This window comes from Accipiter gentilis, chromosome 3 (genome assembly GCF_929443795.1).
Source record: "Accipiter gentilis chromosome 3, bAccGen1.1, whole genome shotgun sequence".
In the NCBI taxonomy this organism is placed as follows: Eukaryota; Metazoa; Chordata; class Aves; order Accipitriformes; family Accipitridae; genus Astur; species Astur gentilis.
The window spans coordinates 32,362,456-32,389,290 of record NC_064882.1 but is presented as its reverse complement, the minus strand read 5'-3'; the positions used below and the strand labels follow the sequence as shown (position 1 = coordinate 32,389,290).

General features: G+C 40.5%; 1 protein-coding gene across 2 annotated transcripts in view; it reads left to right on the top strand.

Moving 5' to 3' along the window:
- The first annotated feature begins 645 nt into the window (after positions 1 to 645).
- The window catches only part of CPEB2 (cytoplasmic polyadenylation element binding protein 2), a 57,209-nt gene continuing 31,019 nt past the window's right edge, over positions 646 to 26,835 (top strand). For both annotated transcript variants that reach the window (XM_049791257.1, XM_049791250.1), the window contains exons 1-4: positions 646 to 2,930; positions 5,804 to 6,082; positions 17,433 to 17,523; positions 26,609 to 26,659. In XM_049791257.1, the coding sequence (XP_049647214.1) occupies positions 1,734 to 2,930; positions 5,804 to 6,082; positions 17,433 to 17,523; positions 26,609 to 26,659 (1,618 nt within the window). In that variant the 5' untranslated portion in view covers positions 646 to 1,733. The remainder of the gene's footprint in view (positions 2,931 to 5,803; positions 6,083 to 17,432; positions 17,524 to 26,608; positions 26,660 to 26,835) is intronic.

The window sequence follows — 26,835 nt, the reverse complement described above, 5'->3', positions numbered from 1 at the left end:
GAGTGCCCAGGTCGGGCAGAGAGAGCCCGCGCCGGCACCCCTACCACAGAGGGAACGGGAGGCCACAGCGGCGTCACCCCGGGCCTGCGCCTCCAGCCCCCCACGGGCCGAGCCGCCGTGAGGAGACCCCGGCCCCACCGGCGGGTGGAGGCGGGACAGCCCGGCGCGCGCGCGGGCAGGACGGCCGCGAAGGGAACGCCGCGAGGAGGGGGCGGGGCCCGGGGCGGGGCGGGGCTCCCGCCGCTGAGGCCTCGGCACCCGCCCGTCTCGTGCCACCGCCCTCCCGCCCCACCCCCCCGCCGCCCGCCCGCGGCGCGCGGCCCTGCGTCAATGCAAATGAGCGCCGCGCGAGGCGAGGGGGCGGGGCGCCCCTCCTCCCTAAACGACTGCCTGACGGGATCGCAGGCGGCGGAAGAAACCACCATCCCAGCCTTTCCCCCCGCCCTGTCTGCGGAGATAAAAGCCGGCCGCACCCGCTGCCGCAAAACGAAATAAAATCGGTTTATTTCAGGTATTTCCCACTTGAGGGCAGGTACGTCGTCGAAGCCCAGTGAGTGCCCTCCTCACCCAAAAGGCCAGCGTTACTAAAAGGCTGTCGCCTCCCCCCCCCCCCCCCCCCCCGCTTAAGTGGTAGCGCTCACCCGGCTCGTCGGCGCCGTGCGCGCGGGCGTCGCCCAGCACGAGCGCGCACACACACACTCCCCCACCCCGCCCCGAGCAGCGCCAGAGACAGGCAAGGGGGTGGGGCTCCCGCTGTAATGCATTATTCATGAGGGGGCGCACCCGCCGGCTCATTACCAAGGTCGGCCAGGCGGCGCGGGGGGGTGGGGCCGTGACGTCACCATGACGAATGTTCCGGCATTCTTAACGGCGTTGCAGCCGGCTCCGAGCCGGCAGTGGGGGCGGGGGAGGCGGCTGGGGGTCGAGCGGAGCCCCGCTGCCGAAACCGGGGCCGCCCGCCCTGTGGGGGTACCGGCGGCCTCCCCTCCCTCCCCGCCAGTGCCAAGCCTGGAAACACCCCGCTTCCCCCCGCGTTGCCCGGTGTAGCGACTTGGGGGAGGGGGGGGAGTGTCGAGGTCGGACGGAGGAGTTACCGGGGGGCTGTCGGGGGGGCACGACCTGTCCGCGGGTATTTATGGTGATCTAGCGGATTACTGCGGGTGCGCGACTGTAGGCGGGAAGGGCCGCCCTACCGGGGGTCGCGATAGATTAGAAGGGGGGGGGAACCCCTGACAAAAATAGGATTATTTATTATCCAACGGCTCCGATATTTTTAAAACCAGTGTAGTGGAAACTACGGCAAGGAAGAGGGTTTTTTTCTAGAAAGTGGCTATTTTTTGGCTTGTATAGTGGTCTGCGATAGGCGGGTGCTTACCCCCCCACACTCCCCCTGAAGATTATTAATTATCTTTGTCTCTTCAGACTCCCGGGGTGGGGAGTTCACCCCTCCGCTGAGCCGGTGCCGGGGAGCCGAGCCCCCCCCCCCCCATTGCATAGGGGATCACAGCCGCGGGCTCCCGCAGACGGCGACCTCCAGCCCCAGCCCACCCTCGGGTGTAGGAGGCGCTGGCTCCGCCGGGCCCTTCCCCTCCCTGGCAGCGGCGGCAGCCGCCTCTCGTTCCTCCTCCTCCTCACCCGCTGTAACCGGTTCCTCCGGCAGCGGCGGCGTGTCCGGTGGGTCGCCGCCGCCCTCTCTGTTCCCCTCGGCGGCCGCTGCTGCGCATCATCAAAACATGCAGGATGAGCTGCTCCTGGGGGTGACACAGCAGCAGGCAGGCAGCGAGAGGCTGGGCAGCAGCCCCGCATCGGGACACCCCCCTCTCGGCCACCCCTCCTCTGACTTTAAACCCAGTCTCAGCCCCCACCAGGATTTAAACAAGCAGCAACCGCAGCAGCAACAGCCGCCGCCTCCTCAGCTGAGCCAGAAGAGGAAAGAGTTTAAGCAGCAGCAGCTCAGCAGCCCAGCCCAGCTCGGCAGCAGCCACCCCCTGAATAACCACCACCCCCCAGACTATCATCACCACCCCCCTCAGCAGCAGCAGCAGCAGCAGCAGTTCAGCCACCCCACTGACAAGTACCAGCAGCAGGAGCGCAGGCAACAGCAGCAGCTCCCGCTCCTCAGCGCTCACCCCCCGGAGCCGCCGCGGACGGGGGACTACCCGCACCACCGGCCCCTCAGCCCCGCCGAGCACAAGGGCGGCGCGGACAGGGGGGGTTCAGAGCGGCTCGCCCCTTCCTGCCCGGGGGGATCGGCGTCCGCGGACCCCAATGTGGGGGTGGCCGCCGCCTCCTGCGTGAATCCGCCTCCGTCTCCTCCTCATCTGCAGGCGAGAGCCAAGCTGCCCCCCATGGAGTCCCCCCCGAACAGCCACTTGCTGGGCAGCCCCGGGAACCTCCTGCCCGGCGGGCTAGGCTCTGGCTTCAGCAGCCTGCAGAGCCCGGAGATCCCCAGCCCCCATCACCAGAGCGGGGGCGGCTCCTCCTCGGCGGCTTCCCCTCCTCCTCCGCCGCTGCCCGGCTTCGGCACCCCCTGGTCGGTGCAGACCTCGTCGCCGCCTCCGCAGCAGACGCAGCAGCCTCCGGTCTCCAGCGGCGGCGGCGGCGGCGGCGGGCAGATCAGCGCGATGCCGCCCCCGAGCCCGGAGTCCGAGACCAGCTTCTACCCGGGGATCCCGTCATCGATCAACCCCGCTTTCTTCCAGAGCTTCTCGCCGGTGTCTCCGCACAACCCCTGCGCCGGGCCCTTCAGCAGCCCCTTCTCGGCCGCCCCCCCGCCGCCGCCGCAGATGAATTTACCTCAGCAGCAGCAGCAGCAGCAGCAACAGCAGAACCGGAGATCCCCTGTGAGCCCCCAGCTCCAGCACCAACACCAGGCGGCGGCCGCCGCCGCCGCCTTCCTGCAGCAGAGAAACTCCTACAACCACCACCAGGTACCGGGCGGCGGCGGGAGGGCCGGGCAGCCGCGGCGGGGCGGCAGGGAGCCCGGGCGAGCCGGCTGCGGAAGGGAGCCCGGGGGAGCCCGGGGCGAGGGGGAACCCCGGGGGAGAGGGGGAGCAGAGGGGGACGGGAGGACGACGCGGGGGCGCGCGCGCGCGTGTGTGTGTGTGGGGGGGCTTCTTTTCCCCCCGTTTCGGTAGTCGGGGGAGCCGGGAGGCTTCTCTCTCCCCGCTGCCGGCGCCGGGCGAGGCTGCGCGGCGGTGACAGCCCGGCGAGACCGCGGCGTCGGAGGCAGGGCGGGGCCCGGCCCGGCCGCTGTCGCCCCGCCGCGCTCGGCGGGCTGAGGGCCGCCGGCGGCCGGCGAGAGGGCACCTGCGCCCGCCGCCCGTTGCGGGGCCAGACTGGAAGGCGGCCGTAGGGCTCGGGCCGGGAGGCTGTTGGCAGCGGCCCGCCCCGCGCCCGGCCGCTGCTCCCCGCCCGTTCCGGGTGGCAGGTGGCGGGGCGGCCGCTTCGGCCGCGTCCCCTGGGCTGTGAGCGGCCCTCCTCGGGACGCCGTCGGCTGCCCAGGGACGTCGTTTCTTTTCGGGATGAGAGGAGGGGGGTTCCGCTTCGAAAAGACAGTAGACGCTCCTTTTCGTGTCAGGAAGGAGTTTCACCGTGAAAATGCTCCTCCTGCCCCCCCCGCCCCGCCGCAGTCGCCCGTAGCGAGCGCGGTGTCCCCGAACAATGAGCCTGCCAGCTCCGGCCGGTGCCTCCTGCCCGGGAAGCCCCGTCCCCAGCCTCAGACCTGCCCTCGCCCCCCCGGGCGTGCTCGGTTGGATGGGCGCCGGCCACCGAAGGTAGATTCAGATGGGAAGGCTGTCAGCGTTGTTGCCTTTTCGTGGGTTTTGCCCCAAGTTACTGGAATTCGTATCGAAAGACAGCGCAATGTTTCGGGTTACCGTAGTTCTGCTACCGGTTTTAATCGAGCGGCATAACGATCCCGTCTTAAAATGGAAGTTTCCCCTTCCTCCTGGAACAAAATATTCGTTGTAAGAAATCAGAGAAAAGCAGATCCACGTTAATATTACCTGCTAGTGCGTTATAGCCACATCTTGCTCCGATTATCTGATCGGTTATGAAAAGCTGAAGTTAAATAGGCCTCACCTTAATTTTTCTTTCATTCTGATATTAAGTCCTGTCAGTTTTAATCGGTAGAGCTGGATTTGTGAAGCGCTTTTATCAGAACTGGAATCTCACATTAAGCGTGCTGCCTGTCCAAGAATTGGTTTGGATGCATCATGATTAGGAGCTAGTTGTCCTTAACATCTGTAATAACCCTCTTCAAACAAATTCCAAAGCAATTCTCCAACAGTGATGTGTACAGGAATTTTCTCTCAGTTACAAGTTGTAGGTAAACTTAAACAGTGCCATGACAGCATAGCTAGCAATATTAGAGGCTTGTTAACATTTGGCATTATCTCTTAAGTTTTGTTTCACAATAGAGTGCCTGCCTCTCCCAAAATTCCAACCAAAGTATTCAAGTTTTACAACATAATTATCTATAATTATATAGAATGGGATGTTTTCCTGATTACTTGACCAAGAATGGCTTTAGTGGGGTTTTTTGTTTGTTTTCGGGCAGGAGGGGGTTGTGTTATAATTTTATCTGTCTTCAGAAAGTTCTGTTTAATACATAACATATTGATGAATTGACATGCTTGAAATTTTTAAGTTATTAGAACTACAAGCTCAGGGTTGCTTGCAGCTAAGCTTAAAGTACTGTGTTTTGACTTCACAGAAGAACTGAATTTAGAATATCCCACACACCCCATGTCTATGTTTGAGAAAAAGCCTTTCCAAGAACAGTCAGATTTGAGAACACTAAAGATAAATATCGTTCTTCACTGTCAGTCATGCTCAGTGGGTCCACCTCTTGGTAGTATGACAAGCACTATAGGTCACTTCTTAGCACAAGTTGTGGCTTAGGAATAAAAACTTACCATCCTGTAAAATCTTCCCTCTAAAGACTGCTTGCATTTTCCTATTGAGGAATATAGTGCATTTGTTAGATAGAGAAATACTTTATACCATATCTAAATAGGAAAAGAAAAATGAATCAAAAAAACCCCCAGATTCCACCCTGCAGAATTCCACAGATAGTCCTGATGATTACTCCAGAAATACTTGAGTGGTAGCTTCAGAATAATGCATTTTAATGTGGAAATGTTAAGATCACTCCTTCAAACAGATTCTCTGTACTGTAATTGCTGCTCTTTTTGCTCTTATATGGTAACACTGAGACAATGATACTCAAAATAGTAGGGGGGGGAATCAATCTGCCATCTCAATTTTAATTTTTAAATTTCTACTCACTCTAGTGAACTACTATTACTCAGTATAAATCATTATTAGTAGTAGAATAATAATTATTATTAATAATAAATTTTAAAATTGATGCCTTTGAAATTCTTGTGTTATTTTTGCAGAGATGTTACTATATAATAATAATGTGTGATAAAATGATCTCAGGGTTTTTTGTAACATGATCTTATAGTCTGGAATTGTTCTACTGGGCATCTTTAAAGAATGCTACCAATTACTAAAATGATAATGTAAACTGCTTGCATAAGTACTGCAGGGTTTTTGGGGGAGTGTATGGGGCAGTGGGAATGACAGGTATTTTTATGATGCTGTGTTTTCTTCCTCGCCTCAGTAATTAATTTACATGTTATCAGGAAAGAGGGGTTTAGAGAAATCTCTGCACATTGATTACTTGGTGGTTGGTTGTTCTGGGTTTTTTTTTTTTGTCATTTTGTGGGTTTTTTAAAGTAGAAAAACATTTCAAGTATTTTCAAAATAATATAAATGAATTTTATCTTTTTAGCCTCTTCTGAAGCAGTCGCCCTGGAGCAATCAGAGTAGCGGCTGGAGCACAGGAAATATATCCTGGGGAGGAATGCATGGCAGAGACCATCGTAGAACTGGAAACATGGGAATTCCAGGAACTATGAACCAGATCTCTCCTTTGAAGAAGCCCTTTTCTGGTAATGTCATAGCTCCTCCTAAATTTACTCGCTCCACTCCATCACTGACACCAAAATCGTGGATTGAAGATAATGTTTTCCGAACTGACAACAACAGTAATACTCTCCTTCCTTTGCAGGTAAGGATGGTATGTAACTGGTGTGTTCATAGTCTTGCATAGCATTTTGGCTTAATTAATTTTAAAGGAGAATTAAACGGTAGTTACAGCCCTGATACTTGGTTTGAAAATTGTATATTTCTGTATTATTTTTAGTCCTAAACTGCAACTAACCCCAGTGTTTGCAATGTATTCAGCAATGTGTGATTCACACAGTTAATTAAGAAGATTGACTGTCAAGAAAGATAGAAACTGTAGCCACTGATGCAGCAATAGAGCGAAATATGTTTAACCCAGCAAGTATTTTCTGCCTACGGTAACACTCGTATTTTTATAAATCCCTTTAAAACAGGATTTTTTTTTTGTTCGCTTGTTCTTGTACATAGTTTTCCTTACTTTCGTAGATGGCTCTGAGTCTTTGTCATGTTCGTTTTTTACTGGTATTCTAGGCTGACATTTGTATGTTAGTGAGATTTTTTTTTCCTCCACATTCTAGCAACTTTTTTGTTATGTTTTGGCTGGAAGCCGTGTGATTTAGAAGTGTTAAACAGGAGGATGTGTCTTAGAACTAAAGATCTGGGTTCACCTCCTGAATTTTGCCAGTGACATCTTATGTGACTTTAGGTAAGTCACTTAACTCCAGCCTCAAGTTACCTGTTGGTAAAATGTTATTTTTCCCATTCCTGCCTCTATTCATTTAGTCATAACGTTTCTTGTTAGCAGAGACCTTTATTATTTTGGATCCCAATCTCAGCTGCCATTCTAACAATTTATAGTTTTTGCATGAGTTTTTTTTGTTACAAAAAAAGCTTAGGCAACTTATTTTAGAAACAATGTATTTTAAAATAGAAAGCAGATTATTCCGTTAATTCTGTACATTCTTTAATTTTCGTTACGCCTGTGTCAGCTTCGTTTTTTGTCTCACACTGAGCTACCGTATTCCAGCAAAAGTGAAAAAGATAATATGCAGAGAAAATAATTAGAATGTTTCTTTATCTCCACATAAGGCTATTATATTTGGGTTTTGTTAGGTTTCACACAGAGCAACCTAGAGTTTCATTTGTTGTAATTGTGACCATATTTGAGTTTGTACAGCTGTATTTGCATCAATTAGCAAGCTAATCCATATGTAGCTGTAATAGTGGCAAAAGGGTGCTCCCTGGGACCAGATATCCCACTGGAGTTCCTATTTTTCTTACCATTTTGTTGGTGGAGTTCCATTTGGCACAAGAGGCCATGTCCTGACTCTATCCAGGTGAGCTCTGATACTTGCAGTATTCTTGAGGTCAATGTTGACTTTGGACATACCTAAATTCTGCTCCAAGTGTGTGCATTGGACCTGAAAAAATTTGCCTATACTGTGAAGATCTCTTCCGTTAAGTAGCCTTGCTAGCTGAAATACTGTAGTTGAATAATTTTTGGGGGGTGGAAAGATGGGAAAAAATGTGCCATTCTTTATGTATTCAACTTGGTCTGTTAAGGAAAACAGATTACAGATAGGTAATGCTCTGCGGTGGAGGCCTCCAAGAATAGTTGAAAGTAAACACTGAAATGTGTCCTGAAGATGTTAGCCTAAGGAACAGGGTTAAAAATACTAATGCCATCATACATTGAAACTGCAGTGACGTATACATTGGAATTCATATGCAGCTAAGCACAAGTTGTACATATGTTTACTCAGTCAGTATGTCTTACGAGTCAGTATTACTATTTGCACTTTCAGAAGCTTCTACAGCCGTTGTCTAATATAGATGAACTCATTTTATGTCTAAGCAAAAGTATTGTGTATTCAAATGATAATCTAAGTAATTTCTATCTAGTAGGGTAGAAAAAAAACCTTGCAATTTAGCTTTTGTTATAGAACACAATGTTTTAGTTTGGGTGGGGTGTTGCTTTTGGTTCTTTTTTAAAAAAGATAGTGTCAAAGTGAGAAGGTAGGCACACTTAATTGTTGGTCTTATGTGTGAGCACCAGAGTCACCAATTAAATAGACCTGTTTGGCTATATTTATGCTGTAGATCTATCTATGCTTAAATCTCCTTTACATGTGTAGAGTCGTAGTTGCTGAACACAGTAAAAATAATCCTTTTTGAAGGGTTGCAGTGTTATCTACTGCTATTGTGGAAACACTAGATGCTTCCACAAATTACTTTGCTACACTGAAATCGTGTTTTTATTTTTCAGTTATTGTACTATTGTTATATAGTTAATTCCTTGTGATGACTGTTACATTTTGCAAGTCATAATGAAAAAGTTAAATAGAGCTTGGAGCTGGTGCTTCTTTTCATCAGGACTTGTGCTGGCAATTGTGATGCTGTCAAACACCCATCTTGCTAATTCATACTGTCCTTGTCTCCTTCCATAAAAGGCTGAAGTATTTAGATTGAGGATTCTTAAAGATACAGTAGCAATTTCAGAAGATACTAAAAACTAGTAATAATTAAATTTTGTGCCATTTGGAAAGTCTTGCACGAAAGCATGTGTACATAGAAGTTGCCTATTTCTTCCAAGCCTCCACAGAGCAAACACATCTTAGCATGAATATTGAATACATACTGCATAATTCACAGTTTTGCAGAATACTTTTCTGCATGATCATGCATTTTTGTTTTAACTGCAGTAATCGTTTTGTGTGGCAGGGGACAAAGCACCTCTCCTCTGAACTTAGCTAGCTCAAGCATAGCAAATGAAAACAGCTTAGAAAAGCCAGTGTCCTCACTGACTAACTTTCTGTAGATCATTAATGTTCTGCTACTATTTTTTTGAAATGCTATATATTTTTTGCTAAGTCCAATTGGCATTCAGCAGTGTCAGCTGCTCATCCAGTTTCTGTAAAACATGTACCTGATGCAAACAAGATAAGCCACAGATAAATCGTATACAAATGCAAAGCTTTTCCCTTCCATGAAACTGATTTATTCTTTGGTGTTTGCATTGATGGATAGTATAGAACTGACATAAATTCTGATGAAAATAGTATTTCTTGGCATTAAACTAATATACCAGTGACAATGAATGTCATTATTGATAACTGAATAAGTAATTACAGGTATTACTTAAGGGGGTGAAAGCAGATTTTCTGTACTTCATAGTTAAAACTGAAACATGCCCCACGTGAAGTTGAACTCACAGTGGCCACATTAGTTACAGCGAAACTGCTTTTGCTTATAGCAGTTATAAAGGCCATCTCTTGGGAGTTTTCCAAAGTTCAAGAGTTTTTGTTTTGTTTTTAAATAAAGGTAGTTAAACATCATGGCAACGCTGATTTAAATGTGAGCTAAGCCAATAGCCAAGTTTTTCTTACGTGACTCAGTGTAAGAAGCTTTTTTCCCTCCCTCAGGTTTTTAAGATAACACAAACTACATCAGTTAAAGTTCTTTCACAGAAAAAATTATGTCTACAAGTTTGAGTTCTGCTTGCACCATTATAGGTACGTCATACAGGAAAGGGATTGTTGCCTTGCACCGGAATCATTAAGGAACAATTAGAAATCTTGTCAGGTATTCACACCATCTAACTTAAGCATTTAATTGAGGAGCCTATTTCTCTCTCCTTAGAGAGAATCTAGGCTCTTTATTTAGATAATCTAATTCTCTAGAAGGACATACCTGGCACCACTGACCTTATAACAGCCCTTGGGATTCCAGTTTAGGCACTTTGAATGTCAAGAAGTTAGACAATACAAATATTCTTCTCTCATTCCCTGAACTGAAGTACAAAAAAAATGCATATAGGGTGTAAAGGTAAAAATATATTTCTAACCCCAGATACTGTTTGTTGGGGGCTTTTTTTCCCCAAAAAAACATGCTTCAGGCATTTCTGTGGCCAAAATGCAAGCACAGAAATCAGTAGGGTTTATATTAATTTTCTTCATTTACATTCCTTGGATGAGGAAAATAATTAACTATTTCTAAATTTTTTTTAAAAATTGGACTGTCTGCTAACCGTATTTTGATTGCAACTTAATGTTTCTTAATATCTTGCAAATAAGCTTACTAAAACGCATTATAACAGTTTAATAATACACTCCAGCGTTTAACTGTTTTCAGTCTAGTGAAAACACTGCATTCTATGAATATGAATTTAGTTTCTCTGTCTCTTTTGAGTTAAGGAAATACACTGCATGTCCAGCTGTTTTTCACCTTGATTTGTCCTTCCTGTTTGTTCAGACAAACAGTATGTGAAATGTTTGTGGTCCTAAAAGCTGAGCTTTATTACCCTACATTTGAATATAGCTCTCCAGCTGGGTATTTGTATGGTAAGGTACCATCTCTTACAAATGCAGATTTTTCTTTTCCTATTATTTTTGAAGTGTGCTAAAGTTTTCAAAGAAAACAAAACACTTGCAAAGCAAAATGAGTTTTAAGATTGTATGTCACAACATGTGTTAGTTTTAGATATTTATTTTTAAAGTGCTGTCATGTTGCTTCTGCCTTACCATTGCTTCCATTCAGAGGATTTCAGATTCTCAATATGACAGTTTTAGTACAGTTTAATAAATGTACCTTAACAGTTTAAAGTGGCTAATCTAGATGACACACATACCAGGCAATATTAGATGAAGAGCAAGTTGCTAAAGTTGGGTTCTTAATGCCATATTTAGGCTCCTAAATAGGTGGCCTGTTTCTTCAGAAGTCCTGGGTGTTTGGCAGTTTATGTTAAACTTGAAGACATTGGGAGTATCTAGCTGCTGAGTCTTCAGACTACTGTAATTGTCCAAACACTGATTTATAAGTCAGGCTTTACCAGTTTTATTTTTACTAAGGCAATACCTGCAACAGAACAGCATCTTCAGGATTTTTAATGCAGTAGATTGATTACCTGGGACTAATTAAATAACATACAAAACCAGATATTTGTGTCCGAGGACCATACTGGGGATATCTCTAATTGGAGAAAATGGTCTACTGCCATACTTCTAGCTTCAGGATTAAGACCTTTGAATAAATAGTATTTGGAGCTGCATAGATGAATGATTCAAAGGAATCAATTAGCAGAAAGTTTGTGGGGCTTACCATACAAATGTTTTTATGACCTCTTACAAACAAAGAATTCTCTCCTACTGTTAAAATTTGCTTCAGTTATACAGCTCATTCAGTTAATGCAAGTCAGAATCAGAATTTGGAAAACTCAAAAAAATACTTAGCAGCTGTGGTAGTATAGCAAAGATATTATACGCTAAGTAGCGTATCTCACCTCATTCTGTCTGCCAAAGCACAGTTGTTCGCTCAGTGAAAATGAATATGTTCTCACCTAAGATCTATCCGAAAGTACATTTACTGTATGGTCTGATGTATTTACATTTAAATACTCAAGACTCTGTAGATATTTCTAGATGTGAGGGGAGGGGGACACGGGGGACGGGGGAGAGAGTAAAAAAAAAAACAACCCCAAAACCTAAAAGAACCGAAAACTTGAATAACAACTTCCCCTTCAAACATCTTTAGTATTTTGTATTTTAGTATTTTATTTAGTATTCCTTTAGTATTTTGTTGAAGCTGTTATGAGGCAAATCTAGAAGATTTGTATGTTAAGTCAATCTTCCCAAGCCTTTAATCATCTCCATAATGTGTCTGTTCGTTTCTGGTTTATGAATGTATATTCTTGAGCTGAAGTACTCCAGTATGGATACAGTACATGCTGTTGGGATTTTTTTTGTTTGTTTTTCAGTGCTTATGTAGTTGGGAAGTAGGTGTGTCTTTGCCACAGGAGCTGTTCTTGGTGCATTTTAGGCTCAGTTAGCTTACATAGCAGATTGTGTCACTTTAATACACTTTTGCTGTCAGGTTGACAGTTCACAGATGTCTACCAGATATTATAGTTAGTCTTTACCACTAATGACACCATGGAAAGTAACCAAGCAATTTCATGCATCTACTTTAAACCTTCCTTCTGTTTTTATAGAGCTAAAATTGTAGTTGTCGTAGGTTTTCCTATTAAGTTTCTCATTTACACTAGTTATGGTTTAAACAAGGGGCTTATGATTGTAGTATGTCTTCACTAAAATAAGAATGACTTTAAGTTTAGATGCTAGCAAAGATGGTATTTTAGAATATATAATGTACTTAATTATTAGGTTGTTACTGCTAACATTAACACTGAACACTGTATTCAGGTGCATTTAAGTCTGTGAATATTATTAAATCAGCTGTCACTTTCTAGTAGAACACAGTTTTGTTCAGGTCAATTTTAAGGAGAAAAAATGGAACTTGTTAACATTTTAGTTTGGGAAGTGATTTAGAAAAAGTTTCTTTAATTGAGCTTTTAAAAAATTTACTTAATGTAGCAAGGTCAAAGCTACAGAGTCTTTTTTTGCAGCTAGCTGAGACCATAGTCAAAATTGACTAGAAGCTTTACAACTTCTAAGTTGTTTCTAGCCCCCATTGGATGGTGCTACATTTCTTTGGAATATGTGGGGATGTGTAAAGGATCATATTTTAAAGATGCTTGCATTTACTGAATTTAATACCTATGTTAGAAGTCTAATTTTTTACTTGAAGTAGTCCTACAGATCGGTAGTTTAAAGCATGTGTCCAAAATTCAAAGTCGTTTAACTTCCTGACTATGAACATCTATTTTTAGTGTTTGTGGTTGAAGATTAGCAAAATTGTATTCGCTGTTTAATAGTTTCTGTCCTTGTATTTGCTTTATGTGTAAATGACAATATATAAGCTTTGAGAAGTGACTGTGCTGAGTATCTGCAAATGCTCAAACAGGATGATCTTTGCACAAATTGCATGGATTTATTTAGAAGTCCTAAATAGATTGTGCAAAGAAAAATTATTTGTCCAACAATTTAGTGTTGAAACTTGCTCTTCAGAGAAAGCTGCCCTCCTGCCATTCATTCCACATTTAGACGTGTGGGGGGAGGACTTCTGAAATGCGCACTCTGTAGATGCATTTTGCATGACACTGTCAAAAATTCCTTCTAGCACTAACTGCATTCTACAGGTAGGATACTTCATGCTTCTCCTATATTGTGTAAATTTGTAAAAATTCAGAAATAATTATCACTTTTCTGTTAACTTCCTTACATAGTCTTAACTTTTAAGTTGATGTGACGATTTGTCACTTAGCCATATACCTCTGAATCTGTAAGCAGTTACACCGAAACCTACGTTTTCAATTCTGCTGTGCATGAATGCAGTTGTGATTGTGGTATGGGAAAGGTAGGTCAAGCAGGATTCAAATGTTTATACAGTTAAAAAGAAATAAAAAGCTAGTGTGAGAATTTATAGTGCTTGGGAGAAGTTAACTATCGGATCTGGGAAAAAACTAGCGTTATGTTGTGACATTCCACTGAGATACAGACCTTCTGACACAGCAAGAGTTCACTTGCTGCTTAGCACAGGACTGACGAGCCGCAGAGGTGAAGGAAATGCAAAATATTTTACAGGAATTCAGCCTTGACAAAAGGGGCTTTTGGAGTTAGGATGATACAAAACTTGTATTAAGATATACGCTTATGTATCAATGCCTTTGTACTACTAATTATCTTTAGTTTCATTATTTCAACACGGTTGATAAGCAGTTATCTTCTAAAACAACCTGGAACTACCTTTAAAACAACATGGAAATAGTCCCAAGAATTAGAACTATTTCCATGTTGTTTTAAAGGTAGTTCCAGGTTGTTTTAGAAGATAACTGCTTAATCAACCGTGTTGAAGTAATGAAACTAAAGATAGTCCCAAGAATTAGGACTATTTCCACATGCATGGAAAACTATCTAAAACAGTCATTTTCAGTGGTAGTACTTTTCATGCTTGTCCTAAAGATTGAGGAAAATCACAGTGGAAATTTTCTGATTGAGTAGAGCATGCTGTAGTAGAACTGTCCCCTTTCAAACCATTGTGGATTTTTTTCTACAGCAGAACTTTCTAGAAAACATCTGCTGATGTGACCTATATTACTGAAATACTTTTTAAGTTCTGCTTTGAAATGAAAGCTTTGTATTTGCATAGATAACTGGGCTCTTTAAAGATATGATACACATATTTGGGGAGCACAAAGCAGTGTTTCAGCATTATAAAGCCTAGTTGCACAAAGGTTTAAAATGAACCTTGTACCCAAAGAATTACTTACTCCTTTTGAGATAGTGAAATTTCAGATAATGTTGCTTTATAGTACGTAGTTCACCAGTGTGAATTGGAATAGATGTTAAAAGTTGGAAGCACTGATTACCTAGATATTACCCAAACTCACAATGGATAGCATGATGTAGGTAGTGAGCTAGCAGAATACCATTCCTATATTTAAATCCTGCTTTACTTTAGTGTATTCACAACTATCTTTATATTGTACAGTGCATGCCTATTGCATGTTTCCACTGCCAGAAGTGAAGTAACACAATTCAAAGAAACAAACCTCATGCTTTTAGTTTTATAAATATCAACTTTCTAAGGTGTGAAGAGGATGGGAAAAGTTTTTCTCCTGCTTCCAGCAGCGCAAGACCTTTTACTTTGGATACAGAGAGCTTGCACAATGCAGTGATGCAAGGGTGAAGTTACAGTCATTGCACCACGTCAGCCAGTGGTGTAGTTTACAAATGAATCACAAATGCATGTTATATGTTTTACTTTTCCATTTCTCTGTAAGATCTGCAACCAAATGGGCCAGTTTCAGGAATTAATCGTGATGGAGCCCTTTCTTACAGGCTTCTGCTCTCTAGAGCAAAGTTAAGTCTACAGTATCATAGAATCATTTAGGTTGGAAAAGACCTTCAAGATCATCGAGTCCAACCATCAGCCATGCCCACTAAACCATGTCATGAAGTGCCTTGTCTACGCCTTTTTTGAACACCTCCAGGGATGGTGACTCCACCGCTTCCCTGGGCAGCCTGTTCCAATGTCTGACAACCCTTTCAGTGAAGACATTTTTCCTAATATGCAACTCAAACATCCCTTGCCACAACTTGAGGCCATTTGCTTTCGTCCTGTCACTAGTTACTTGATAGAAGAGACCAGCACCCACCTCACTACAACCCCCCTTCAGGTAGTTGTAGAGAGCGATAAGGTCTCCCCTCAGCCTCCTCTTCTCTAGACTAAACAGCACGAGCTCCCTCAGCTGCTCCTCATAAGAGTTGTGCTCCAAGCCCCTCACCGACTTGGTTGCCCTTTCTGGACATGCTCCAGCACCTCCATGTCTTTCTGGTAGTGAGGGGCCCAAAACTGAACACAGGACTCGAGGTGCGGCCTCACCAGGGCCGAGTACGTGGGAAGAATACAGGAAAGACCATTTGCCAGATGGTCATGTGATACCTCAACATATATATATATAGCAATGATCAAAAAATAAATAAAATCTTATTTAACGAGCCTGTAACAAAGATAAAGCACCACACATACGGTTCAGTCCAGTTTATACCAATACTAATTCCTTTTCCCCTATCAGCTACAGAAGTAGCAAAGCATGTTTTCTGTTTGTTCAGCATTGGGTTTTTGCAAGAGCACTTACTACCTACCAAGTACTGACTTCAGCTGAATTTAAGACTTCATTAAAAATCCTGTTGAGATACTTTCTGAGTGCTAGGGGACAGCAGGGAACAGATCCAGCTTTGTTAACTGCTCACACCTTCTGTAGAAAGCAAGTTTGCTATGGTAAGCAGGTTCTTTTCATTGTGCTATTGAGAAACAAACCTGCAAGGGCATGGAAGCAGATTAGTCACTTCAGTTTCATTCTTCTGCTTCTCAGGACAGCTAGGGAACTGAATGAAAGCCAGTCAGTCCCAAAGTAAGGCTGCTGTGAACTAAAATAGTACTGGTGACTTGTTGGCACTCAAACCAAGTTGAAGATCACCTCACAAATTGTTGGTGGCATTTGGTCTGGGATGTGGCAGGAGACAAGAGAAACCTACTTTTTTAATTTATCATTAAAATTATTTAAGGGCTTCCAAAAAGAAAATAAAGGATTTGAGCAAATGAACATAGCAGATTGTTTACCCAACAGGAAGCCATTACTCTGCAGTTGTTTGAGGGAGAGAGAGCTGAAAAAGAGGCTTCTCCCTCTTCATCCCAATGTTGTGTCAAGTTGACTAAATGTTCCAAGAAAGATGAAAGTAAATTTAAGTTTCATCATGGCTTGTTTTGCAAAGTTGTTGATAAGTCACAGTCTCTGACTCACAGAAAACCTCTGTTTCAAAGCTTGTTTTTCACTCCCCAAACATGAAGAATGCTTGCTGAGGGACATCATAGTTTGAAATTAATCTATGTTCTGCTGAACTGTCATGGAAAGTCACAGTGAGTGTGGGTCAGATACCTTCTGTCCCCATTATATATGTACTAAGTGGATGACTGCATCTTTAGTGAATTTTGATGGTCATGGGATGCATGTGGTGTATTTCATCCTACCCTTGTTGAATTACTACAGTGCAACCAGAGACAAGACAACAGTAAAATTAAGGCATGATTACAGGCTTCTTTTAAGTGCAATACAGTCCAGCCAGAAGCCTTGCAAATAGAAGAGATTAAGGTTTTACACAAACTATTTTCAGTCTCTGAAGGTATCCCAGAAAGACCAAAGAAGTTAGAAGTCATCTTTTTTCTGTCTCGCTAACTTGGGTGTATTAGGAAACATGGGAGAAAATGTCTTAGTTGAGCATAAAAATCACTGAAAACATTCATGATTTAATACCATAACTTTTATTACCTTTAGTGAAAATATTTGTAAGACATTATGGTAACTCTTCTTAATCTTCATGTGCATAACAATTGTTCTCTATAAGGCTGATAGTCTATTAGTAAGCTTTGTGACATTTTCTTTTCATAGTTTAGCTTTAGTTTTCCAACCTTCAACCATTTAGTGCTGACCATTTGTAACTCAAGTCTTTGTACGCAGAGGGTCTCAGATTAATCACTCAGAAGCCAGGAAGTGCAGTCTCAGCAGGGGGGCTGAGGGCCCATGTGTGGAACTGAGCCAAGCACCAAGAAAATGCTTTCTTTCATAGGAGGTGACCGTCCTTGTCCTGTAGTTCCCCACCTTACTCACTATTTAACTTCTGCATGAAATGAAATTGAGTTCTTACAGACATTAGTCTCCTTCATTAAACAGCCTAATGCTTATCTCTGCTGTGTTTCACTAAAACTGATTCAAGCAGTTCTTCAGAAGGAAATGGGCAATCACAGGGTATCAAAGTGCATACACAGAAGAGTTCTTCACAGTGCATCTCTAGTTTTATATTTGGATACTATTAAACTTACGGTTAATAAAATCAGGTCTTACCGTTAATAAATTCAGGTATCTTAAGCTTTTGTATGATTGACCATATCCAGAGTGAGTGTACAGCCTTTAGAAGGCACCTTTGTCTTCCTATCAAGTTTCCTGTTCAAACGTACAGAAGTTGTATTTCAATACTACGGATTTTGTTCTCTTTTAGGATCGAAATAGAATGTATGACAGTCTGAATATGCACTCTTTGGAAAACTCCCTTATTGACATTATGAGAGCAGAGCATGATCCACTTAAAGGTATGTTATTATGCTAAATAAAGAAAAAAGAGTTATCTGTTCTGCATATTTAAATTAATACTGATTGCTAATTTAGATTCTAGTTTCATATTAAAACAGCAAATGAATTACTTTCTCAATTCGCATGAAAGGTCAATCTCAAGCTGTATTTTATTGAAAACAATGATTTACAGTTGTTTAAAACATAAGCTTTAGTGTCTTCATAGGTTTTTCTCCCTCTCCCCACCATCCTTCCCTCCATTCCCCCAAGAAATTCATAGTTAGTTTTATTTGAAATTTACTTGTCTGCTGTAGGAAATTCTGCCTCAGTTTGTGAAGACATCCCGTTCTGTTAGAGGTAGCCAAAAGAGGGTGGGAGGGGAGTCAAACTGCTACCAGTGTTAGCCGGTTAATTTTCCCTTTCTTTGCAGTGGAAGCTGAAAAGAAAATGAAGTCCACCAATAAACTCAGTTTTTGTCCTTACAAATTTTTTTTCAAAGCTCCTGGAGGATAATAATGCATCTAATTGTCCAGTTTCTGTTTGTCTGAAGAAACCCAGAAACTTGGCTTTAGAAAGCTGGTTCCTCTTACCCTTCTGGGCTCTGTTCAAATAATTTGGCCACAAGAGTAAGCATATAGCTAATATTTGTGGGCTTCAATTTTAACTGCTCTATTCACTGTACATTAACTCACTCTTTTGAATTCTGTTTTTCCATACTTATTATCAGATGGCGTTTACTGTTGAACTTTGGGGCAGGGAGCCCAAGCCATTTTATTTGGCCTGATCAAATGTTACTTCATTTGTGGTGTTATAATTAGACTGACACAATCTAACTTTAAAATTATCCAAGACTTCAGGCTTGCTTTGCAGAAATTAAGTCTCAGTATTGGAGCAATTGAAAAAATAATTCTTTCTTTTTATATCATTATTTACTCTCATCCATCCTCCATTTCTAGAGGCTCCTAGGCTTAATATATATTACATTAGCATATAAGGGCCTGTGTTCTCCTAATTTGAAAGACTAAAGTCTGCGCACAGTTCTCATAAGATCTGTAATCAATTGGAAGACCTATAGTATTCAGATAGCATGTAATAGTATTGTAAAATTTACAATGTAAAGCCGAAGGTTTGGAGGTTTTTTCAAGCTGAAAATCTCTACAAAGTGTCAATAAGTAGGTAACATTTGGTTAGCCAGTTAATTTTCCTCCTCTTTAGAGTGGAAGCTGAAATTAAATTTTCTTAGATGTTCCTAAATCTGATATCTTATTTCTGACTACCTACAGAGAACTAATTCCAGTTCTAACAATTTTATCATTTAAATCCATTATTAAATTCAGTTTCTGTCTATTGTGCGTGTTTACAAAACATAACTAAGTAACACAAAGGGTTTGAAACCTGGGAACGGTTGGCCCAGTGTGGTGGTTGGCCATGCTGTGGACTAAAAGCATGCATATGTCATCAAAGACAAGGTAACTAGTTAGATCATCCCTGTTTTAAAGCATTGTTGTGTCAATTTGCCACGCTCAGGTGGTGACTAATACTTCTTTGGTTATCTGAACCCAAATCTACCATCAGGAAGGATATTAAAAGGTAAAGCTACTGTTAGACATAAAATTAGACAATGTAGATCTTCTATTACAATATACTGTCATTGGCACCTCTCAGATTCCTTTCTTAAAACCAGTTGGTTTCTTCACTTTTTTCTATGCACATTGACATGACAAATGGAAGTGGTTGCTGTGCTCCCCCTGCCATCTCACCCTTTTCATTTTGGCTTTATAATGCAGAAGAGTTTTCAGAGGCACAGCGAACACAGAAAAGACCCATTTTTATTTTTATTCATCTCTTTATATTTCATTACGATACAATAGATGAAAACAATGTATTTCCAATAATAATTTTTCAGCGAGAATAAAAGAAGACAAAGTTTTAAGATTTTCATAGACATAGACACTTTTGAAAAACTCAGTAAAGTTTCCATAGTTATTCTGTGCTTTCTACGGACATGAGTATATGGTTTCAGTCTACAGTTAAGATTTTTTTTTTTTTTAACAGTTTCACCATCATACTCTTGCAGTGAAAATTCTGCTAAGTTTTATGTTTGAACTAAAACAGATGGAAGCCATAGATAGTGATGAATTCAAAGGAAATCCATTTTTTTGTTCGAGTGCCAGAGAACAATGCACACGCCAACTGAATTTAAATAGAGTAATTGTGTGCTGTTATTTAAATTGGTTGATTAAGATTTTTTTTTTCTCTTTGGAAGTTATTCTTTCAGCTGAAACAGCCACATTAGTAACAGTAAGACACAGTAAGAGAAATGTCCTTACTGACTGAAAATGGGAAGAGATCACATCCTAGAATAGCCTTTTAGTTCATCTCGACCCCTCTTCTGTTTAGTCACCATTAGTTGGCATTTCTGTAACTTCCTAGCAACTTTAACTTTTTTTTTCCTGCAAACCATGAAACACTAATTTTGTTATTTCAGTCCTTGTGGCTTTTCTTTTCACCACAGAAGATCTGACATTTACTTAAGAACTCATCATATTTGTTTGCAGAATGCATAGGATTAAGAATATTATTGTTATTTATTTTTTGTTCTTACTAACATATAATGTACTTTGTTGTAACTAAAGAATATTTTGTAACTAGAGAATATTTTTATGACAAGTTTTTAAGTAAATCTTAAGCACAATAAAACAATGCATCTTTTATATCTGACCACAGCAGTAAAAAGAAAGTCCCTGGAATTTTAAGCACGTGTTTCAGATTTAGCTGCTTACAATATCTGGAGTATGACTAAGCATCTTGTCTCAGATTTTGCACAATGCAGAACAGACACTGTGTGTACCAGCTCACAGCTTTAAGTTTTGCATTTCAAGATCCATTTTAGAAGGAAGTCAAATTTCACCACTTTTGCTTTCATGAACTTGAAAAAAACTTTATTTCAAGTATGATTCACTGAAAGCTAAGTTTATGCCTGCCAAAAAAATTGTTTATAGATGCATAGTTTCAGCTTCATTTAGACAAAGTTTAGTCATTGCTACAGACATGATCAAAAGAAAGAAATAATTTTTAGTTTTCAGTAAGACATTTTTTCAAGGTAGGTTAATAGGGAATAGATGCTTGACTTCACTAGTCATTGCAGCAGAAGTACTGATCATATTAAAACTAATCTTTCCCATGCAGCTTTCTTGAAATGCATTTCATAATGAGACAATAAGTAATGTTTAAGATTACTCCATCCAATCAATGGAATATAAACAAGTTAAAATTAATAAAAGTTAAAATAAATTAATTCATTTTTATATCATTGCTCTTAAATACCCTTTTTATTCTTCCAATAGATCTTAAAAATATTTTGAGAGACGAATTACAATACCGATAGCCTGAAATACATGGGTATTGGTAGTTTAACTCTTCCAGGCATACCTCTTGTGTACTTGCATTTTTTTTCCCTTCTCCTCCCCCAAATTCCAGTGCTTCTTGATGTCAAGATGTAGAAAACTTGGCTTCTAGATGTTTCAGAAACAGGAAAGCCAATACATTTGGGCTAAAACAGATTATGGAAAAAACTTGGATGAAAGGGTTGTATTTTGCATGGAATATGTATTGGAATTGAGGAGCAGGTGATTTAATGGACTTTATTATCTACTGGTTTAAACATCTTTCTAGTAAAGACTGTGGTATTTTCCATGTGATTTAAGGGCTTGTCTTTTGTAAGGCAAGAGTATTGATACTGTACTCAATTTACAATTAATTTCTGTTTTCTGACAAACTCTCTTATAGCTCTGCAAGCTAGATGTAAGATAGTACTGAACTTGAACTAGCCATAGCTGTATTAGTGGGAGTAACAAGAAGGAATATTAACTTTATGTTGACTTTTTCTTGTGTTTCTTTGTGAAGGACAGAACAAATTTTTTAGGAAAGTTACACAAATATATTTTTTATATAGCTAGTAATAAATAATAAAATAAAACACTATTTTTTGGCTTATGTGTGGGGAAGAATTAACTTGGTGCACTTAGAAGTCTGTCTTGCTTTTTCTTGTTTTTATTTTCCCTTTAAATTGGTTTAGTTGACCTTTTCAGCTGTTAGACATCTTTCTTTTAAAAGGAACCTGCTGGTGCATGCTCAGTGAAGTAAAAAGAAAAGCATTAGTGACTCAGCAACACAGTAGAGAACATTTTATTTCTTTGCATATGGCAACTTTTGTTTTCAAATAAATGTGTTTTATGTTGTCTGTTATGAAGCTCTAAGGTTTAAAGTTATGCAATTGCTTCCTAGAGTAATTCAAACTACGCTCAGAAAAGAGTTTCTGAGGCTGAACAAAAAAAAGTATGGAAGGAAAAACTTCTCAGTGATACAAAAGGCTTTGAAATTGTACATACAGATTGTTTCCTCTTTCTGTCATAGAAACTTATGATAAAATAATGTATTTAAGACTGATAGACTGATTTGCCTAAAATAGATCGACTATCAGAGACAACACAGTTGCCCTCCTTATGACTTACATAATTCTTGCACAAGCGTTTGAAAGTGTAGTATCTAGGCTTTCTGTAACTAGGTGTAGTCCAAACATGGTTTTGTGCTGTTGTCTTAACTACGCTGGTTCAAAAACTGAGCTTTCTGAAACTACTGCAATCCTCAGCTATCCACTGGTCTGTTAAAGTAGTTTAGGAAAAGCTTAACTTGGAAGCTTTTTCTCTCCTAGTCAGGAGAACTCTTGAAAAAAGGAAGATGGGAAAGGAATTTGTGATTATCAGTCTCTTCATTCAACCATTTAAGACTTTAAAAAAAAAAAAAAAGTCAGGGGATGGGGGTAGCCATGAAATACCAAACTTTTGAAACTGTGAGTCAGCAATGTTTAAAGCAGTTGTTATACTTAAACCTATTCCAAATGTTTTGCTATATGGGGATTCCTCCAACAGTTTAGTTAAATAGGAACAGAAAGTATGCATTTCCAAAAGTAGACATGAATTTGCCTTGAAATGAAAAGTGAATAAGCACAGCTACATCTGTATGCTCAGAAGAAGTTTACAACAAAAATTAAATTTCCATCACCCATATTGGTAACATGAGATTACAGAAATGTACCTAAAACTAAGTTTGTTACTTTCCTCATGGTTTGGGTTAGCAAGACTTCTAACTGCATTTAGTGGATAAACTGGCCCACCAAAATTTATTTGCAAGCTTTTAATTTTTTTCTGTCCTTACAGAAGAACGCATTGCAAGAAATACATACCAGGCAGTTCTGTTAACATTAATCACATTTAGATACAGAAGAGGGGGATAAATTTAACAAAACTCTGGTTGCATAAGAAATGTCAAACATACCTGCTTCTCCTTAGCAATGCTATTTTGAATTTAGCCGTGGTACGTGAGAATTATTAATTAATGGTAACGTGATAAAGTTGCAAGTTCAGGTTTGCACAGAGAAAATTTCTATAACATGATACTTCATGATACAGTACTGTAATATTAGACATTGTATTTGTTCCAGATAGCAGAACATTACTAGTTTTGGATGCTGTAGAGCTAAGTTCTGTAGACAGTCAGTGAAGTGATTAATTTTCATTTCTCAGGAATGCAATGTCTTTTATTTAAATATTAGATATTCTCTAACTAATTTGTAGCTGATTTTTAAACTAGTAAAGCATCTTTATATATTACTAGAATTTCTTTTTTAAGCAGATGGAGGCAACTGGAATTTCAAGAACCTCTGTTGAAGAGTTTATACGATTCTAGATTACTGACATTGAAGTAGGATGGGATTAGATAGGATTTGTGGTGAGGGCAGTTCTTAAAATGGTACTTTTCTTTTTTAAATGCATTGAACAACATGCAGTGAAAATAGGTGACTAGTAAGAAGTATGTGATAGAAGCAAAGTAAATTGTTATAAGATGGTGCTCCCATCTTCTATGTTTTATATAGTGATTTATTAAGTGAGGTTTCATATTGTATATGGCCATTTAACTAGAATAATCTGTTAAAAAATAGTGTAATCTGAGCTCTATATAAGACTGATCTTGCACCCAGTTCCATGCATGAAGTGTTCTGAATTTATGTATGTCATTAAATTCAGGTGGACACCCTAGAAACACTGCTTTTTTGCTTCAACAGATTAAGCTGAGAGATAAGAACCTAAGTTAACATATCAAATAGTAATGTTTGTAATTTGAAAAAGTAAGCAAACCTTCTGTATTAAAAATGTTTTGAAGGTTGTAAGTCAAAGTACTAGGCAAGGTAGTAAACACAAGTATTAAGTTCACCAGAACACAGTAATACAAAGTATGATTTCATTGAAATAACCATGTATATAAGACTTATAATTGTCAGTACAGCTGTATATGTACGAGTACTGAGTTTCCTTTCTAACCCTCAAATCATTCATTATCTGAGCTAGCAAATTTATCTCTGTAACACAGAAAGATTGGGTTACTTTGAGTTTGTGTGATTCATAGGTTTTATGCTGCAATAGTGGGCCCAGCTCCCTAGTGCACTCTCTCCCCACAACTTAATGAGGAGTGGTTTATTATTTCAACTTTTTCAGTTTGGCACCTATGTTTCAGATGCCACTTACTTGTGAAGCTATAGGGGAAAAAAACCCCAAAAGAATGCAAAACCAGAGTTGTAAACTCAGAATTTACAATCTTCTAAAACAGTTTTCCTCTCCAGGTGTTGGCACTGGTGGGCTTGTCTCTCCTGCTAGACCTTAAATCTGACCTCTTTTTCTGTAGTAATTGCAGAAAAATATGTATCTTTTGTCTCCCTTGCTGAATAGGAAAAGAAGATAAATGTTTACAGGCAAGGAGAAAGACTGTGCCACCACAGACTCAAGGAGGTTCAAGATAAGATAATAATTTCTCAAAATTTTTTCTGTTACACCATTCTGATTTGCAAGAGACAGCTCACATTGTTGCAAGTATTTCTATAGCACCATATGTAAACATGATGGTGACAGTAAATAATCTTGTAAAATCCTTGCTGTTAGGCAAATGAGTATTACCTTTATAAACCAAAGAACTAAGAAGTAAAGCAAAGTGACTTGTTATACACCAGGCTGAGCAAACCCGTGGCACCTCCCAGATTGCAATTTAAGGATGCCTTGTTCCTAATTCTTTTCCTATTATACCAGCATGCCTTGCTAGAAGAGCAGAATATTTATAGTTTCAAGAAACATTAGGAATAGTTGTAAATGTTCAGCATGACAGAAAAAATTGCTTATACGTTAAAACTGGACACCTTGAAGAGAAGTAACGTGAAGACAGAGGCTCCTACAAAGATTTTTGTTTAGTATCTTGCCTAAGCCTGCTAAAAATTCTGTAGAAGTTAGAGAAGACAGCAGAGTCCTTCTGGGTGGCATTCATCAGCCTTTTTCCAGGAGGCTGCCCTTGCCCTTCACCGCTTTCTCCACACTTCCAAATTCCAAAGCAAATTGTTCCTACCTAATCTGTAGGTGTTCTGATACCATCCATTCTTATTATAAGGAAACCTGTGGGAAGAGAAATAGTATGTGGCTGTATAAAAATCTTTTTGCCACAATGCCTGTAAATAATAAGGCTGAATAGAATACCCTAACTGATCTTAATCTTGCTATTTTGAAATTTTGAGTGTAAGAGTTCATAATGTGTATTTTTCCTATATTTTTGGTAGAAAATTATCATGTTGGTTTCCTAAAGGGGAAGAGCAAAACTTAAACCCTATTACTTACACATTTTCAGCAAAAAGGTTTTTTATTTATCCCCAAAGGTGTCCCTTGAGACACAGAACTACTATTTTGAGACATTTCATCTTGCTGCTAATCACATGGGTTTACCAACAGTAGGGGAAAGATAAAAAAAGTGTATCATAGGGATTGTTAGACAACTTTAGCTTATGGATTGCTGATTTGATTTTCTTTCTTTTCTTTTTTTCCCTGTGTTTCTTTTTAGAATAAGCCTTATTAGGGTACGACAGTGTCTTACTAATACTTAGATCTTGCAAGCCTCCTGCACATATATTCCCCTTCAAACCTGTGTGAGTTCTGAACACCCATTGCTTCCAGACTGGTTTCTTCTTTATGCCTCCACAAACATTCTTGTTTCCTCCAATGCTTCCACAAACATTCTTGTTTCCTCCAAAAGATTTAAACGTTTAAGTTACGGTATTTTTTTATATATGCTTACGGACTATAAGCAAGCAAGTATATCTGAATAGTAAGATAGATGGAAATGTAGTTTTTTGCACATTAAAGCACACTTCTTCCAAACACAGCAGCTGTTGTAAATGTCTCTCTAGGTCAGTGTGTGCTACTGGTATGTTTGCAGCTTCCTGTAAACAGAAAACGTCTCATTTAATAAAAAGGAATTTGTAGTGAACAGACACTTCAGCTGTGCATTTTAAACCATTCATTTAACTATTAAAGTATAACATTCCACCAATGTAGTAAAATGCAATACTTGAAAAATTCTAATGTCAGAATATGAGGTTTTCATGTAATTTTTTATTCAGTATAAAATATTGAAAATGTTATATATCATATTCTTTAATTTTGTTAATTCTGTAGATAAACCAGTACTCTAGTTTTGCCAGACTTAATGAAAAATACTACATACAATGGTTGTATGTAATACACCAAGATACAGTCATAAATTGGTTAATAAAATTTTAATGCCTTAATTCCTATTAACATGATTTTTCTTAAATTGATTCAGTAGAGAAGCACTAAACTGTAGAAATACCACTCTGTTAAGCAATGTGCATAGTACAGTTATTCACAGTCACTATGAAAGAGAAGACTAAAGCAGTCAGCACTATTTCTGGGTGTCGTGAAACAAAAAGTGGCTTTATCCTATTGGAGCTGATCCCAAAGCACATTGCAGATCTTATGACCAGAGAATTAAGGTTAAGAAGTCTGTTCTTGTCAGCTTTAACTTGGGTCAAGGGTATTGTTGGTTAATGTGCTTGGAGTTAAATATTAGCTCTTTATTTCCCTTAGGCAAACTGGAAATATAGTTTATATTTAAATTCTAAGCAGTGATTTTTCATTATTTTTTCTAGCATAATAGCTAAAACCTCTGCATTTGTTTTGTTTTGTTCTTTGGTTTTTGTTTTCTTTTAAGGTCGCTTGAGTTATCCACATCCAGGGACTGACAATCTTCTGATGTTAAATGGTAAGTGCTAATCTTATAACAGTTTCTAATTATCTCTAGCTTAGCTGAAATCTGACATGTTGGTATAAAATTATGTTATTATATTCTGTTATTGAATTACTTGCCTCTAGTCTTTAACACTGATGGGACTGTTGCCATTTTTCAGACATGAATGGCAAGAGCTAATCTTGCAACAG